Source organism: Pleuronectes platessa, chromosome 12 (assembly GCF_947347685.1).
Source record: "Pleuronectes platessa chromosome 12, fPlePla1.1, whole genome shotgun sequence".
Lineage (NCBI taxonomy): Eukaryota > Metazoa > Chordata > Actinopteri > Pleuronectiformes > Pleuronectidae > Pleuronectes > Pleuronectes platessa.
In genome coordinates, this window is record NC_070637.1 from 26,194,814 (window position 1) to 26,213,525 (window position 18,712).

General features: G+C 47.7%; 2 protein-coding genes across 2 annotated transcripts; one reads left to right on the forward strand and one right to left on the reverse strand.

Moving 5' to 3' along the window:
- Window positions 1-204: 204 nt before the first annotated feature.
- On the reverse strand, window positions 205-12,031 carry LOC128453015 (glutamate dehydrogenase, mitochondrial-like). The gene is given in 14 exon segments (XM_053435606.1): window positions 205-1,459; window positions 2,001-2,063; window positions 2,294-2,385; window positions 2,475-2,598; window positions 2,732-2,812; window positions 3,337-3,474; window positions 5,623-5,760; window positions 6,276-6,359; window positions 6,361-6,465; window positions 6,572-6,666; window positions 6,782-6,845; window positions 8,094-8,149; window positions 8,284-8,364; window positions 11,210-12,031. Coding segments are annotated over 14 exon segments (1,641 nt in total). The 5' UTR covers window positions 11,610-12,031; the 3' UTR covers window positions 205-1,339.
- Window positions 12,032-12,840: 809 nt separating this feature from the next.
- shld2 (shieldin complex subunit 2) lies at window positions 12,841-18,421 on the forward strand. The gene is given in 11 exon segments (XM_053435617.1): window positions 12,841-12,878; window positions 12,880-13,007; window positions 13,145-13,971; window positions 14,082-14,232; window positions 14,338-14,445; window positions 14,551-14,745; window positions 14,843-14,989; window positions 15,085-15,294; window positions 15,668-15,911; window positions 16,573-16,688; window positions 17,506-18,421. Coding segments are annotated over 11 exon segments (2,376 nt in total). The 3' UTR covers window positions 17,718-18,421.
- The last annotated feature ends 291 nt before the right edge of the window (window positions 18,422-18,712 follow it).

The following is an 18,712-nucleotide window of genomic DNA, read 5'->3' on the forward strand; positions in this document are numbered from 1 at the left end:
ATACAACAGTAAACAAAGTGTTGAACTTGTGCATCTGTTGAGTGGTGTGTGTCTCCTGGAGGACTCGGGGGGGCCACAGCACAGCCAGCAGGGATTTGCATAGTTAAGGTAATTTCTTGACCACATGGTATATTATGGAGCATTAGCATTAGCATTAGCATGAGCTCCAACGATGTCACGACTTAAAGAGAAAAAGCAGCAAAGTGTCCGACGAGGTTTTAATTTAAAATTCACTCTCAGCTGATTGATGAGTAAACTGTTGATTAACTGTAAACAGACCAGAAACCATAAAAACACAGGAATGATCTTTTAATAAAGTCGATATCAAAGCTGAGGTCCTGAGGCACGTGTGCGTCGCACGATACAAAAAGAACAGCGAGTACACAACTGGACAAAAGTATGTGGACACTGACACTGTGCTCCTGTAACATTTCAAATCAATAACAGGATCATTCCTGTGTCTGTGCTTTAAACGACGCCATCATGGATATTTATTCCTCTTCCTGAAATTATTTACCAAAACAATAATCCCTAGTTATCAGAGGATAATCTCGAGTTGCAGAGTGAGTTGTTAGAGATTATCCGATGTTCATGTTAATATCAGGAAAGATATTCTATTACTTTTGCTTCAGATAATGATTTGACGAGGATTATCTACCGTCTCGTCTTAAAGACGATTCTAACACTTTCGACAAATGTTTAGAAAATTATCGTAAATTGTAAATGTAAGTAAAAATTCCACTATTTATTCAATAGAAATATTTTCATAAATATATAAAATGAAGGTGTGCACATACTTTTGGCCTCAATGTGTATCTCAGGCAAATGGTGTCACATCTCTGTGGTATTAAGGCTTATTTTAGATAACAGTAATTATGTATCCTCAAATCTCTATATGCAGGTTGACTAAGCAGCACAGTGAGGACACGCCCCTTTTAAAGCTGAAGACCTGAGGTTTCTCCGGTTTAGAGAGAGAGAGAAAAAGATTGTGAGCAGAAAGAGACAGACGCAGAGATTCAGCGTCTTCAATCACACTGCAGCCGCCACAAGGAACTGTAAACTCTGCTCTGAAGACCGGGGACAGACAGGGGACAGACAGGGGACAGACAGGGGACAGACAGGTGACAGACAGGGGACAGACAGGTAACAGACAGGTGACAGACAGGGGACAGACAGGTGACAGACAGGTGACAGACAGGGGACAGACAGGGGACAGACAGGGGACAGACAGGTAACAGACAGGTAACAGACAGGTGACAGACAGGTGACAGACAGGTGACAGACAGGTGACAGACAGGTAACAGACAGGTAACAGACGTGCAGGTGGATGGAGGTGAGTCTATGTGAAGGTGAGACCGGCGTCCCTGTAAACATGGAAGACTTTCTCGATGGCGTTGACGTACGCCGCCGTCCGCAGGTCGAGACCCAAGTTGTACTTGTTGGCTGTTCTCATGATTTGCTGCATGAGAGGAGAGAAGGGAAGGAGAGAAGGGAAGGAGAGAGGGGAAGGAGAGAGGGGAAGGAGAGCAGGGAAGGAGAGAGGGGAAGGAGAGCAGGGAAGGAGAGAGGGGAAGGAGAGAGGGGAAGGAGAGAGGGGAAGGAGAGAGGGAAGGAGAGCGGGGAAGGAGAGCGGGGAAGGAGAGCGGGGAAGGAGAGCAGGGAAGGAGAGAGGGGAAGGAGAGAGGGGAAGGAGAGCGGGGAAGGAGAGCAGGGAAGGAGAGAGGGGAAGGAGAGCAGGGAAGGAGAGCGGGGAAGGAGAGAGGGGAAGGAGAGAGGGGAAGGAGAGAGGGGAAGGAGAGAGGGAAGGAGAGAGGGGAAGGAGAGAAGGGAAGGAGAGAGGAGAAGGAGAGAGGGGAGGAGAGGAGGGAAAAAACATGAGGAATAAGAAGAGAAATGTTACAGACAGGGAATATAAAACATTGTAGGGTTGTGTTTGCAGTTGTGTGCGTGTGTCTGTTTGTGTTGTTGTGTGTGTGCTGTTGTGTGGGGGTGTGTGTTACCCTGGCAGAGCGCTCCATGGTGTAGGCCAGGCCTGAGTGAACAATGTCCTTCTCAGATGCTCCCTGCAAAGAAAGCACAGTTACAACACCATAGGAGGAGAAGACGGAGGAGGAGATGGAGTAGAAAGAGAAGCAGACATGAATGAAGGAGGAGGAGGAGGAGGAGGAGGAGGAGGAGTAGGAGGAGGAGGAGGAGTAGGAGGAGGAGGAGATGGAGTAGAAAGAGAAGCAGACATGAATGAAGGAGGAGGAGGAGGAGGAGGAGGAGGAGGAGGAGGAGTGTCTGTGCTCACAGAGATCCTGTTCTGGAACTCGGAGGTGGGCACGATGGGGATGGCTCCTCCATGTTTCCCAAACTTTCTCTCTAAACTCTCCTGAACCGACACTGAGGAGAGACAAACAGTGTCAGTGCTTCAGAGAGCCACCAGGGGGCGGTGCGCACCACACTGGGTTTCAAAGTGGGATCTCACTCACTGAGCAGTTGGTAGTTGGACTCTCGCTCATACTTGAAGGTGAGTCGACCGTAACTGACGTGGTTCAGATTCTTCAACCACTCGAAGTACGACACCGTGACACCACCGGCGTTCAGATACATGTCCTGTGAGAGGAGACAAGGAGACGAGCAGAGGAGACAAGGAGACGAGCAGAGGAGACAAGGAGACGAGCAGAGGTTATTAGACTTCTTAAGGTCTGAATGCAGATGGTCCACTGACTGCAACAGACTCACTGACCGGGATCACCATGATGTTCCTCTCCAGGAAGATGCAGTCGGCCTCGGGCGTGGTCGGCCCGTTGGCGCCCTCAGCGATGATCTGAAGAACATCAGATTCTTTGAGTTCAGACGTTCTTCTATTAAATTAGTTCTTCCTTTAACTTTCTCAACAGAAAGTTTAATAAATTAACAACATGATCTTGTTAGAATCAGACGCTTGAAAAGACTCTTGTTGTTTGAACTTTTGATTGGACTTTATTTCCTGTTTTATTTTGAAGTTTCCTTCCTGATTAGCTTTCCTTCCTGTCTTTGTGGTTTCTGTGATGGTGTTCAGTAGCTCCGCCTCCTTCTGTTTGACCTCCATGTTTCCTGTTCGCTTGAATTTTGAATTTGGATTCTGAGTTTTCTTTGTGCTTCTGACTTTCAACACAAACCGTCAGTCTGACTTGCTGCCTCTAAGCCTTTGATCTAACGTTATATAATAAGATGTCGTAACACAATCAGATCAAAACACTTGAATCACGACAAGAGATATAATGTGAAGCTGAACCAGCTGGATGATAAACATCACTACACAGAAATAAATCTTCATATTCAACATTATTGTGTGTGTGTGTGTGTCACCTTGGCTTTGATCTTGTGTGCGTTACTCTTGGTCAGCTGCTTCTCTCCGGCGGCCGGGATCAGGATGTCGCACTCGGCCTCCAGGAGACTTCCTTCGTACGGCGTCGAGTTCGGGAAACCCACGATCGTGCGGTTTTCCTGGAGATCGAACGTAAACAAGGTTTCACGACATCGAACCGACGAATTATCACCGACGACTTTAACATGTGAACGACAACAGGATTGATCTGAGATCAAACCAGTTTGAAGTTGTGTTACAGACCAGTTTGAGGTTGTGTTACAGACCAGTTTGTGGTTGTGTTACAGACCAGTTTGTAGTTGTGTTACAGACCAGTTTGCGGTTGTGTTACAGACCAGTTTGCGGTTGTGTTACAGACCAGTTTGCGGTTGTGTTACAGACCAGTTTGCAGTTGTGTTACAGACCAGTTTGCAGTTGTGTTACAGACCAGTTTGCAGTTGTGTTACAGACCAGTTTGCAGTTGTGTTACAGACCAGTTTGCAGTTGTGTTACAGACCAGTTTGTAGTTGTGTTACAGACCAGTTTGTAGTTGTGTTACAGACCAGTCTGAAGTTGTGTTACAGACCAGTTTACAGTTGTGTTACAGACCAGTCTGAAGTTGTGTTACAGACCAGTCTGAAGTTGTGTTACTGACCAGTTTGTAGTTGTGTTACTGACCAGTTTGTAGTTGTGTTACAGACCAGTCTGAAGTTGTGTTACTGACCAGTCTGTAGTTGTGTTACAGACCAGTCTGTAGTTGTGTTACAGACCAGTCTGTAGTTGTGTTACAGACCAGTCTGTAGTTGTGTTACAGACCAGTCTGTAGTTGTGTTACTGACCAGTCTGAAGTTGTGTTACAGACCAGTTTGTAGTTGTGTTACTGACCAGTCTGAAGTTGTGTTACAGACCAGTCTGAAGTTGTGTTACAGACCAGTTTGTAGTTGTGTTACAGACCAGTTTGTAGTTGTGTTACTGACCAGTCTGTAGTTGTGTTACTGACCAGTCTGTAGTTGTGTTACTGACCAGTCTGAAGTTGTGTTACAGACCAGTTTGTAGTTGTGTTACTGACCAGTCTGAAGTTGTGTTACAGACCAGTTTGTAGTTGTGTTACTGACCAGTCTGAAGTTGTGTTACAGACCAGTCTGAAGTTGTGTTACAGACCAGTTTGTAGTTGTGTTACTGACCAGTCTGTAGTTGTGTTACTGACCAGTCTGAAGTTGTGTTACAGACCAGTTTGTAGTTGTGTTACTGACCAGTCTGAAGTTGTGTTACAGACCAGTCTGAAGTTGTGTTACAGACCAGTTTGTAGTTGTGTTACTGACCAGTCTGAAGTTGTGTTACAGACCAGTTTGTAGTTGTGTTACTGACCAGTCTGAAGTTGTGTTACAGACCAGTCTGAAGTTGTGTTACTGACCAGTTTGTAGTTGTGTTACTGACCAGTTTGTAGTTGTGTTACTGACCAGTTTGTAGTTGTGTTACTGACCAGTTTGTAGTTGTGTTACTGACCAGTCTGAAGTTGTGTTACTGACCAGTCTGAAGTTGTGTTACAGACCAGTCTGAAGTTGTGTTACAGACCAGTCTGAAGTTGTGTTACTGACCAGTCTGAAGTTGTGTTACTGACCAGTCTGAAGTTGTGTTACTGACCAGTTTGTAGTTGTGTTACAGACCAGTCTGTAGTTGTGTTACAGACCAGTTTGTAGTTGTGTTACTGACCAGTTTGTAGTTGTGTTACTGACCAGTCTGAAGTTGTGTTACAGACCAGTTTGTAGTTGTGTTACTGACCAGTTTGTAGTTGTGTTACTGACCAGTCTGAAGTTGTGTTACAGACCAGTTTGAAGTTGTGTTACAGACCAGTCTGAAGTTGTGTTACAGACCAGTCTGAAGTTGTGTTACTGACCAGTTTGTAGTTGTGTTACAGACCAGTCTGAAGTTGTGTTACTGACCAGTTTGTAGTTGTGTTACAGACCAGTCTGAAGTTGTGTTACAGACCAGTTTGTAGTTGTGTTACAGACCAGTCTGAAGTTGTGTTACTGACCAGTTTGTAGTTGTGTTACAGACCAGTCTGAAGTTGTGTTACTGACCAGTTTGTAGTTGTGTTACAGACCAGTCTGAAGTTGTGTTACTGACCAGTTTGTAGTTGTGTTACAGACCAGTCTGAAGTTGTGTTACAGACCAGTCTGAAGTTGTGTTACAGACCAGTTTGTAGTTGTGTTACTGACCAGTCTGAAGTTGTGTTACAGACCAGTCTGAAGTTGTGTTACAGACCAGTTTGTAGTTGTGTTACTGACCAGTTTGTAGTCCTCCAGCTCTTTGGGGTCGATGCCGTTGGGGTTCCAGATGCTTCCGTCCATTTCTGCGACCCCGACACATTTGGCTCCGGAGCGATGGAGGTAGCGCATGGAGTGAAGCCCCACGTTGCCGAAGCCCTGCAGGCAGAGCAGAGGGCACAGACAACCCGCAGTACTGACATCAGACAGGAGGAGAGGAAATCTCTCAACGTGGATCATGATCTCATCTAGCGCCACCACCAGGTCAGTATGGGAACATGTCCACTGAACAGTTCAGGGCTGTTTAACTGATCTGTATACCTGCTGCCTGTTAGCATGTTAGCATGTTAGCATGTTAGCATCGATGTTTTAACTCTGATCGGAGGATCCACAGATCAGATCTGAGATCTGAGCTCTGGACCCGTGAGTTTGAGAATTAACGAACCAAATGTCAAAGAATGCGTCAATATTAAAATAACTGTAAATTTATTATAATGGAAAATGGTCGAGGACTGTTGGCCGGAAAAAAAACAATCAATGATGAAAATAAAATGTTGTGTATATTATTTCAAAAGCTGAAACTGTCAAATATATGTTCATTTTTAAAAAGAGTTTTGACCCCTCCCTCAAGGACCTGTTGAAACCGGTTCGTGGATGAAGAGGAGGGTGGGTACCTGGATGACGAAGGTCTTGTCGTGGAAGCCGGGGCACATCCCCAGCTGGCTCATGTACGCCGCCTCGTTGATGAAGTTCTCGATGCTTCTCGATGCCGTGGAAGACGCCTCTGCCGGTGGCCGAGATGCGGCCGTGGATCCCTCCCTGGCTGATGGGCTTCCCGGTGACACAGGCGTGAGCGTTGATGTCCTGGAGGAGGAAGAGGAACAGAGAGACACTGAGGAAACTTCAAGCTCAGCTGATCTAGAGTCTGATGCTCAACACTAACATGATGTGTGGAGGCTCAGAGCCTCACCAGGTAGCCCATGGTGGTGGCGTAGGTGTCTGCGATCCAGGACATCTCCCTCTCCCCGGTGCTCATGTCTGGGGCAGGAACATCGATACCAGGTCCTGCACAGCACAACAACCACCAACACAACAAACTGCTGAATCGCACAAAATCTAAATGAACTCTGGAGAAAGAGAAAAAGAAAAATGACAGTTTTTGTATCTGTCCTTCACTCACCGATGAAACCTTTCTTGGCGAGTTCGATGGTGAACCTCCTGGTGATCTTCTCCAGCTCATTGTCCTGAAGCACAAAGACAGATGACATCACAGACTCTGTTTGAGTGACACCTGACATCCGATTAAACTGAATCTACTTCCGGGAACTTCTTCACGTGAGAAGGTCAGAGGTTAAAGGTCAGAGGTCAGCAGGACTCGGAGCAAAGGTCGAGCAAACATTTACCCAGAATTCAACCAGAGATTGAGTGAGTGAGTGAGTGAGTGAGAGAGAGAGAAATGTATTGAGACATCATGTTGGAGAGAGAGAAAGTGAATACTGGTGGCTCAGCAAATACCGCGTGTGTGTGTGTGTGTGACTTTGTGTGTGAACCTGAACGTTGTGTTGTCATGTTTTCAGGTGTAAATGTTTGACAGGCACACATCGTGGTTGTGTGTCCGACAACATGATGACCGGAGTCAAACTAAGAGTTTTGTTAAAGTTCCTTCTAGTTTCAGCACAAACTGACATTTAATCACTTACTGATATGAGGAGAATAAACCATGTAGAAATATAAAAACTTTGTTCGTTGTCTTAATTCAAATTCTATATATTTGGTTGTTGAGTGTTAAATTATTATTATAACAGTTTATGGTTAAACTGTAAAACATCAAACCTCAATAACATTTCTTTCTCTTATGACTTTGATGATATATGTATATCAGCTGTTATAATATTTTAGATATATTACTCCCAATATCTTTATTGGGTTTAGGCTCCACACATCCACAGGGGTCAGACTGTAATTGAACATATTTCTATAGCACACAGTGCTTTACCTAACTTTGACCAGCAGATGTTCCCATCAAGCTTTTAATTGAAAGTTTCTGAATAATATTAATATGTAATATTAACAATGAATCATCCGAGGATATAATATTATAAATCATTACAGTCGTTTCCAAACTGTTTGATTTCTGATTTTTGTTTTGACATTTTAAAGAGCTGCTCGTCTTTAACACTAATCAACACATTCAGATGTTTAATCCACAATATCTACTTCCTGCTGATGTGACAGCTTCCTGTGTGATTGAACGCTGTCTCTCCACTGTGTCAGAAACATGTGACCACTTCCTGCTCGTTAATTCATGTGAAGAAGACTCCTTGGTTCTAACGTTGATTTAAACAACATGGTTCCTGCTGAGCATCGTCTGTTTCTCCTCCGTCTTTAATCTGTTCACATCCATCGAGTCCGAGCTCCTCTGGATCCTGGTCCGACATGCTGGACGAGTGAAGTGAGAGAGCAGAGGAGAAAGAGATGGTGTCTGAACTCACAGAATAATTCTTTGGGTTGATCTTCACTCCGGCTTTGGCTCCACCAAACGGAACATCTGGAACAAATACACTTAATTCAAGAACAGAACAAACACATCAACAACACAGAGAGGGGTGTGTGTGTGTGTGTGTGTGTGTGTGTGTGTGTGTGTGTGTGTGTGTGTGTGTGTGTGTGTGTGTGTGTACTCACCAACCACAGCACATTTGTACGTCATCAGCGAGGCCAGAGCTTTCACCTCGTCTATAGACACGTCATTACTGTAACGAATACCTGAAACACACAACAACAAACTTATGCTTCTGCTTTGAAACACGTTTCCTCTGAAGCTTCATGTGTTTGTTTGTTTGTTTGTTCCATGTTTCCTTTGATCTGTTAGTTCTGGTTTCACGTTGTAGTTTAGAGACTGAAGAAGTTTATCTGACGTCCTGTCATCATCATCTACGTGGGCGGAGTCTACCTATGCTTGAATCTGATTGGTTGGTAGACGGGGCGTGTTGTCAGGTGGGGGGGTAGTAGTCTTTCTTTTTGAATGGAGCAAATAGATGAAGCTTCACCTTCTTAAATATGAGAAGAGAAAGTAGAAATCAGTAGAAAGCATCGGGACAATGAAGAGGAAGAAAGTGTAAAGAGGACGAGGACGAGGACGAGGACAGAGACGTGAGAAGAGACGCTGCAGTGAGTCCGTCTGGGTGGAGTCTGGGTGGAGTCAGCTCCTAAAGGAACCGTACAAACCGTCTCACATTCCAACACACTGGACTTGATCTAGTTTACTTTGTCTGAATGATTCATCACAACCACAACCGTCACCTCCTCCCCCCGTCACCTCCTCCACCCGTCACCTCCTCCCCCCGTCACCTCCTCCACCCGTCACCTCCTCCACCCGTCACCTCCTCCAACCGTCACCTCCTCCCCCCGTCACCTCCTCCACCCGTCACCTCCTCCCCCCGTCACCTCCTCCACCCGTCACCTCCTCCACCAGGTCTCATATCAACCTTCAGATTCACAGACAAGACAAACACACACCGACCTGACTGTCAACATTCCTGTCAGAGGAGGGAACTTCTCCACCTCCTGAACCAGGTGTATTACGTAATACGCTGTGTTACACACACACACCCCCCCCCCCATTACTCTCTCTACATCATGTTCCTGCAGGAGTTTTGAAACATTAATTTACCATTATGAATGTTTTCTTTTATAATTCCATAAAAAGTTTCAACTCCTCGTTATTTCCCCATCTGGTTCAAACCCAGGTCATGTGATGTCCCCGGATGGAAGCTGTCTTGTGTCCGGGCTGTGGGGACACGGACAGGACGTCATAATGAAGACGTTAACATGTCCACATAATGAGACGATGTCTTAATCTGATTATTCTGAGATCCTGTTCAGGTGACATGAATCAGAACATGATACGTGTCAGAGTCTTATTCAGATTCTTGTGTTAATGGCCACGTGTGCTGACTTGAGATCAGCAGCCACTGGATTCTCTACTTCAGAAACCTGTCAAACCATTTATTCTGTCGTTCTGAAGGTGTTCACATCTTGAACACAACTGAACTGAACTTTAACAGATCATTGTGAATACATGGAATCTCACCTGCACGTCTGCTCTTTCAACTTTTACTTAATGAACTTTTTTTAAGTCATGTGTGAGTAGCATCAACGTAACATGTGTAACTTAGAGGTGGAGTAAGGTCTCTCTCCTGTTTACATGAGCCTCCGTCAGCAGCTCTGAGGTCTGAGTCTGCACCAGCTGTCAGTGCTGCTGTGTTGAAGGTTCAGACAGAAACTGACTCTGGTTTCTTTTCTTTCTTATCAGAGGCTTGAGCTGAGAACACGAGGAGCAACACAGTGAAACACACAAGTCTGAGTAGTTCAGCTGGAAGTGGCCTCAGAGAATCAGTGTGTGTGTGGGTGTGTGTGTAGGTGTGTGTGGGTGTGTGTGGGTGCGGGCGTGCCTTCTCTTGTATTAACATTGAGCATGTTTGTATAAATGATCTAAATATTCCGGTCATATGCTTTCTATCTCCTGTTGTGATAATGTTCTATGATACAAAGTCTACAATGTGATAATAAACCGTAATAGTGAAGTGTTGTGTTGTACTCTATGAAGTTATAAAGCCATGCAGAGTTCTAATGTTACAATGTGCAGTGTGAGTCCCAGTGGGGTCCCGGTGCTGCTGGGCCCGGTGTGTGTGTGTGTGTGTGTGTGTGTGTGTGTGTGTGTGTGTGTGTGTGTTTCCGGGGCTCACCTCCCTTGCAGGGGGTCCGGTGCTGGCTGTGCTGGGCCCGGTGTGTGTCTGTGTGTGTGTCTGTGTGTGTGTGTGTGTGTCCGGGGCTCACCTCCCTTGCAGGGGGTCCGGTGCTGGCTGTGCTGGGCCCGGTGTGTGTCTGTGTGTGTGTGTGTGTGTGTGTGTGTGTGTGTGTGTGTTTCCGGGGCTCACCTCCCTTGCAGGGGGTCCGGTGCTGGCTGTGCTGGGCCCGGTGTTTGTGTGTGTCTGTGTGTGTGTGTGTGTGTCCGGGGCTCACCTCCCTTGCAGGGGGTCCGGTGCTGGCTGTGCTGGGCCCGGTGTGTGTCTGTGTGTGTGTGTGTGTGTGTGTTTCCGGGGCTCACCTCCCTTGCAGGGGGTCCGGTGCTGGCTGTGCTGGGCCCGGTGTGTGTCTGTGTGTGTGTGTGTGTGTGTGTGTGTGTGTGTGTGTGTGTGTTTCCGGGGCTCACCTCCCTTGCAGGGGGTCCGGTGCTGGCTGTGCTGGGCCCGGTGTGTGTCTGTGTGTGTGTGTGTGTGTGTGTCTGTGTGTGTGTGTTTCCGGGGCTCACCTCCCTTGCAGGGGGTCCGGTGCTGGCTGTGCTGGGCCCGGTGTGTGTCTGTGTGTGTGTCCGGGGCTCACCTCCCTTGCAGGGGGTCCGGTGCTGGCTGTGCTGGGCCCGGTGTGTGTGTGTGTGTGTGTGTGTCCGGGGCTCACCTCCCTTGCAGGGGGTCCGGTGCTGGCTGTGCTGGGCCCGGTGTGTGTGTGTGTCCCGGGGCTCACCTCCCTTGCAGGGGGTCCGGTGCTGGCTGTGCTGGGCCCGGTGTGTGTGTCTGTGTGTGTGTGTGTGTGTGTTTCCGGGGCTCACCTCCCTTGCAGGGGGTCCGGTGCTGGCTGTGCTGGGCCCGGTACGCCTCGATCACCTCCCACTCGCCGCTGTCCCTCTTGATGGGGAAGCAGACGCTCAGGACGTGGTTACACGGCTTGATGACCCCCAGGATCCCGCGGACCGTCTTCCTCTTCTGCTCGGGGCTGTCCCGGGTCTTCAGGTCCGCCACCAGCTGGTCCTCCACGATAGCGGCTCCCCGGTCGAAGAAGCCCTCCACCATGGTGAAGAAGTTGGGGTCGTCGTCCCGGTCCACGCCCTGGCTGTAGCCGCGGTGCCGCAGCAGAGCCGCCGCCGCCGCGGGGAGCGCGGACTCGGAGGCGCTGCAGCCGGAGGCCAGGCCCGCTCCCCGGGTGAGTAACTCTCCGAAGTACCGGTACATGGTGGCGGCTGGTGGAGCTCTGGACCCCGGTGACGGTGAACGAGCTGCGGGATCACAGCACGACTGTGCGGGAGCAGACGAGGAAATGGAGCCGGGAAAGTTGTCCCGCAGCTGCGACTCCTCCTCCCGCAGCCTCTTCCTGTTGCACCGGGCCGTGCGTGGCCGCCGTGCGCGTGAGCTCCGCAAAATAACCCCGCACGAAGTGGCACGAGAGCAGTGAACGGAAATAACGCGCTGCGTGTTAGCTACACACTAGCTTAGCATAACGTAGCTAGCACCGCGCACCGGACCGAGCGAGAAACACAGAGCACGTGACACGTAGAAAGGACGCGTGAGTTCTGAATCATTCACGAGTTGAAAAGTTTCACATTACATATTTGTTTAAAGTTTGTTAGCATCAAGCCTGCTAGCAGCGGAACACATTACACTTCCGGTTCCATCTTGCAAAATAAAAGCACGTGTCGATAAAGGGGTTTTGTAGAAGTGAAATGATTTTAATTTACGAGTTCATATTTTTTATTTTACAAGACTTAGTATTGTAGTAATTAATGTTGCTGTTCATCCAAACTGCGATGCTTCGTGGAATCAACTCATGTTGTCTCGTGAACGTTATTTTTATGAGTTATTGCTACAACACAGAAAGACAGGTGAGGATAGCGCAGGTCACCTGACTGCCCCCTGGTGTCCGGCTGCAGTATAGGTCATAAATCCTCCTCCATGTTAGGAGATGGGACGTGGAACAAACAAACAGATCTAAGTCGTTAAAGTTCATGTTTCTGATCAGTTTGGTGAATCTTTCCCAACGTTCTGGTTATGATGAAATCATCAAGAAAATATTCTGCTGATGACGATGATAATATATCTAAAAAAAAACACCAGCAGTGTCCTGTCGGTGTGAGGATAAGATCTCACGAGTCTGAGCCGACCTGCTCAGCCGGTTGAGCCGGGTTATTGTTCCTTGTTTTTTTATATTCAACATCAGCTGAGGTCCTTGGCTCTGTTCTAACCTGAGCCGTGAATCATGTGAACCAACCAGACCAGTGGGTGTGACTGTGTGTGTGTGTGGGGGGGGGGGGGGGGGTGCTGTCTGTAGATGTTTTGTTAATGTGTTTTTGTTCCGATATCTGAAGTATGCCTCAGGGTATTTCACGCTTTATGACACAAATCAATGAAGTGAAAACTGTTCACATAACAAACTTAATAAATGTGAATAAACATGTATCTTCTCAGCATGTGTGAGCGGTCAAAGATCCACGTCTTCCTGGGGGCTCCCCCCCCCCCCCTCTTCTGACCCGGCCTCTGTTTCTGAATCTGGGGACGAGCCTGGGGATCGGCCCCCTGCTGGGTGGAGACACCTGGAGCTCACCTGGACAGACAGAGGTCTCAGGCCTGTAACAGGTGAGACGCTCAGGGACCCGTCAAGAAGAGAAGAACCAGTAGATATGTAGTTGAGAACATATCAACAACATTTTATATTAACACTTTCTTCTGTGTATTTCGAGCTGATCTTCCTGTTTTTATACTTTCACTCCCAGCAGGAAGCAGCAGGGACGATGTAGATGCTGATCGATTAACGCAGACTTCACGAGTCCCAGAGGATCGAACAAACGCTGATCAGGACCAAGACTCGACTGAAGCGGATCGGACCAAAGAGACATCGGGAGGACGAGCACGAACAAGCTGCCACTTTAACACGGACCAGAGGAAACTGAGCTCCGATGATCACGCAGCTACATGTGTGAGCCCAGATGATGAATCAGGTCTTGAAAAGGAAGATGGATGCTCGGCTTCAGTTCTTGAGTATCTGGACGTCTGCTTCCCTGCAGCTCAGCCTGTTCCACGAGAGCCTGACCCTCCACATCAATGTACACACCAGCCGCTGTGCACCAGCACTCAGTACCTCAGCACCTGGACGCTGAGTCAGGCTCTAATCCTGAGAGGCAGGCGGAGCACCCAATCAGCAAGCAGCCCTGCCCCTCAAACCCCCCCACAACACGCCCAGATGCCAGCGTCCGTGTCCTCCAGCACTCCGGAGCTCTTCAGCCCCGCGCCATCGTCGCCTGGAGCCTCTGCTGAGCTCTTCAGTCAAATCTGCTCATCTCCAGAAGTGGAGGAGGGGGGCGTGGTCCTCCAGGTCACAGCAGACGGCCTGCTCTGCTCCCAGGACGCTGTGTCCCCTGTCAAGTCCCCCAGAGTCAAGACAGCTCGACTCTCTGAAGACACCGGGACGGAGCCGGCATCGAGCCGCACCACAGCCGGGCACCACGGTCCCACAACGCCCCTGGTCCGGTGTCACAGACCGGGGGTGCGGTACTCGGTCCTGGTGGCCGTGGTTCATCCCTGTCACCTGAAGGAGGTCAAGGTGAGAGGTTACAACACTCCATCACAAAACAGACACACTTCAGATCTTCATGGTTATTTATGAGCAGTGGAGGATTCACAGCTGATCTTCTCTGGGACTTGGTCTTGAAGGTGAAGTCGGGGCCGGCGGCGGGTTCCTCCGTCCCTCTGGCGTCCATCGTGGTGACCGACCAGTCAGGCATTGAGATGAAGGTGGTGCTGTGGCGCCGGGCGGCCTTCTGGGCTCTGACTGTGAGTCCTGGAGACGTTCTGCTCATCACAGGTAGAGAAACACAGCGGACCTGTTTACTCTGAACCTTTCCAGTGGGCGTGTCTCTCTGGTGGTGGACAGACACAGACGTCCTCATTAATTGTGAGTTTGTCTCAGGACTCCAGGTGAATGAAGACAGGTGGAGAGGAGAGACGGTGCTGCAGTCCACCTTCTGCAGTAAGCTGCTGAACCTCGGACACGTCACCGCCTCCACCTCGCCCCCAGGTATGACTCAACCCCCCTGCAGCCAATCAGCAGTCTCCTTAGCTGAAGCGTCGTTAGCTGCTCATCCTTCAGCCCTCATCACCCCCCCCCCCCCCCCCCCTCCAGCTCTGCAGCTGGTTGATGCTCTCTCTCTCGGCGCTCTGTGGGGACACCTTCAAGAGCACCGCCCTCTGCTGCTGTCTCTGCCTCGCCCCCCCCCTCAGGACCTGACCCGTCTCCCCTACACCACCCTGAGGTCACTGAGGGTCAACACGCTGGTCCACGCCCTGCTGCGAGTCACACACACACACATCAGCTCAGGTGAGTCTGTGGGGGGGTTCCCTCTACCTGAGACCAAAGTGTGTGTTGTCCAGATATTACTGATTTTGTGGCGTGTGTGTGTTTGTGTGTGTGTCAGAGTGGCGGAGTGAGGCGGAGTCCTGCTGGAGGTCAGCAGCTCAGTCCAAAGCTGTTCTGACTGTGGAGCAGCCGGACGGCCACCAGGGGACGCTGCTGCTGTGGGGAGCTGCTATGGGCTGGCTGCCGGGCTTCAACAGAGACAGAGGTACACACACACAGGACACACACTGGACACACACTGGACACACACACTAATCTTTAAGGGACAGCTCACACAAAGTAAACACGTGTCTATCTTAGCGGTCGTGTGGGATTTCCACATCCTCCTGGTGAGGGAGGGTTTGACCTCTGACCTCCCCGAGCTGCACTCCACCCCCTGGAGCTCGGTCCGGCCCCTGGACCCCGCGGACCGGCGGGCGCACCACTTCCTCACGGCTCGAAGACACCAGGCCGGAAGCAGCTGCAGTGTGGAGCTGGACCTGGAGACGCTGCTGTCTCAGAAGTACAGTGGTGAGGTTCACAGAGATGTGAAATAACATAGAAATCACCTGAATGGACTTCACAGTAAGTTACAGTGTGAGTCAACTACTGAAGAATCTTGACTGTGGAGGATGTTCCCTCCCTGCAGACCCTGAAGAGAAGTGGTCTGGGATCTGATGTGAAGGGGATTGTACTGGATGCAGAACATCGTGGTATTGGATTTGGTTTTGACCTGTTAAGTTTCTTTTCACACAGGAAGTGAGGAACCACTTTGTGCTCGTTGAACGCATCACTTCCTTTATAATGATGATGACGTTCTAATTACAATATTTATAAATGATTTCTCTGGCATCACAAGTGTTTTACATTTCATCACATTCAGGTTTCATTTTGTCTCCACCAGGTGACGTGGAGCTCAGAGTCCACGTCACGGCCTTCCACTTCCAGGAGGCGCCTTCCTCCCAGAATGCACCTGGGCCGGTCCTGGACGGCTCCACGCCGGTGGACGTTGTCCTGGAGGCGCTGAGCGGAGACGTCACGTACGCTGGCTGTGGTCGCTGCTCCGCCGAGCTCGGGACCGACGCTAACGGCATCTACAGCCCGTGTTACCCCTGCCTGCCCCACACGGCCGTGCGCCGCTTCTACAGGTACACATGATGTCATCATGATGTCATCATGATGTCATCATGATGTAGTTTGATATCGATCCCATTGGAAAACACATACCTGTTTAAAAGGACATAAATAGTGTTATAATCTGACTTTGATAATTTTCATTTTGAGTCTCAATCTGATGAATTACGTTGGTTTTATTCCGTTTCAAACTTTACAGTTTCATTTCCGTTTTAGACTCGTAAGAATTACTGATCTGATTTATTGATAATCAAAACAAAATGCAGATGATTCAACTAATCCTTGGAGCTCTAATACAATGCAGTCCAATGGAGCATTTAAGTTTATTTATGTGAGACTTTTTAATTAGATTGCACAATATTAGTTGTTTCTTATATTGACAGTATTGTGTTGTTCTTTACTTTATTTCTAGTTTTTTTATACGCTGTGTGAATATAATTATAAAATGTTATCTTTTATTCTTTGATTAGAGGAGAAGATGAAATGTGTTTAGATGCAAGACATGAATATCTTAAATTAAGTAGTTACCGTTGAATCCCAGCATGGATTATATAAATATTTATAAATAAACCTGTCAATTAACTTGAGAGTAAAGGATCATCCAATCACGGGGTTTGATCTTTGCTGGTGGGCGGAGCTACAGTTAACCCATGGAAACCTTTGGGTGTGTTTCAGGCCAGGTGTGCTGGCTGTGAGTGGGCGGGGCTACAGCCAGGCGTGTGTTCAGGTTCCTCCTGTTCCTCTGGAGAAGATCCTCAGGGCTCCACCTGATAAACTGCTCAGGAGCTCAGGTGAGAAGTGGGTGCGTTCAGACAGGAACATTCCTAAAGACCTGAAGTACTTCAGCAAATTCACTAAAGGACAAGGAAAGGAGCTTCCATGCTTCCTAACTTATGTCCTGTAGGAAACATCGGACCATCCGTTATGAATAGAAGAGGAAAATAAAATCCCACAATTCGTGGCAGCAGCAACATTTAAAACAACACAACCTCGTAGTTTCACCTGGACACACACACGCATGATTTGAATCATAACACTATCGTTTGATTCCTTCTTACAAACAAAAATAATTTATAGTTCACGTCATCATCACACACTAAATATTAATGTTAATCCTCTGACTGTAGAATGGACCCAATCATTTGTTTCTCCTCTTAAATAAGTTTTTTTCCTCGTATAATCCTCATTATAAAATCCTTTTATTTAAATTTTCAATCAAATTTATCGTTATTTCTGTGAGTAACTGATATTAAATGTTTCTTCTGTATAAACTGAAAACATCTTTTCTCAGGACATGTCATTTTATTCTGGACAGGAAACTTTATTATATCAACATTTGTGCGTATTTCCTCTTAGTATAAAGTTGTTGTTTATTTTAAAATGCCGAGCATAAGCGGAGTCAGATTTCACAATGGTTGTCCTTTCCTAATTCCTTTCCTAACTCCTTACGGCCTCTCCTTCACATCTTTCCTCGACCTCATGTCACACTCCTGTGTTCCGTGGTCACTCCTGTAACCTCTTCACGTGGTGCTGGTGGTGCTGGTTCTGAGACACTTCTCTGCTCAGCACAGACCACCATCACAGACAGATGTGTTGTCTGTGTCTCAGCTCCAGGCTCAGAGGTGAAGCACATCCAGGTGGCAGCAGACCGGATCCTCACCCTCGTCTCCCTCCCAAAGGAAACCTTCACCATCACGGTCCGGAGCCACTTCCTGTGCGATGAGAACAGCGCCCCCCTCAGGCAGGACCTCACTCTGCTGGACCTGCAGTTCCCCGGTGGACGGGCTGATCACCGCAGCCGGAGGACGGAGGAGCCTTGAGAACGATTTCCTCTTTTTAGATTTTCCAAAACCAAATGTCACAGAGTGTAATGAATGTGTTTTAATTGATATGCTAATTTCAGCATATCCAGCTAACTAACACTTCTATTTAAATGTCTTTCAAATATAACAAATAAATAAATATTGTTTGTTTTTCTTATATGAAATGAAAATAAATATCAAAATTGTGATTGATGGTAAACAAAGTTTAATTTGGACACATATCTTATACATATTAAGTCAAACAGCTTTAAATGGAATTGTCATTTATTTTAAACCACAGTTAAAAACAACAGAACATTTTAAATTACTTCATTGACCTCCGACCTTCCGTTTTGTTTTGGTCCCTGGAAAAAGGTGTTACTGAATATTTAGCAAACATACAATTTTTAACTTAAACTTGACATTTGTGCTGAAAATGTTCGATTGTAAGGAAAGAGAATCAGAATCTGAGGAAACTAAATGAAACTGCAGATGTTAACCAGACATTAAAAATCCTTCTGCATCAGTGAGAACGTTCTCTTCCCCAAAGTACTTCCTGTTCTCACTGAGAAATGAACAGAAAACCATATTAGAACAGTTTTCATCTAAAGAGATTGAAATGACCTCCAGGAGGCGCTAACAGACGCGTGCTGTGTTTCCTTTGGGATGTGTGACGTCAGGCTTCAGACGGGTTCACAGACGGATCTGAAATGCGGCTGCAGGTGAACGTCCTTCTGATTCAGGCTTTTCTCAGAAGTCAGGACGTGGTCTTGTTATTCTTGAGATGTTTCTGCAGCCACTTCCATCAGGTCATCAAACAAATCTGAGACAAAAGAAGAAGGCAAACAAAAATGTATTCAAATGTTCAAACTAAACTTTAACTGTCATTAACATGTGATTCTGTGACGTGTGCAAACAGCTGGAAAGATCCGTTTGAAGTTCCAGTGTCTGTGTTAAAGGTCGTGTGAGCAGCGAGTTGGACTTGAACCTGGAGACTGAACTTTGATTCCTCT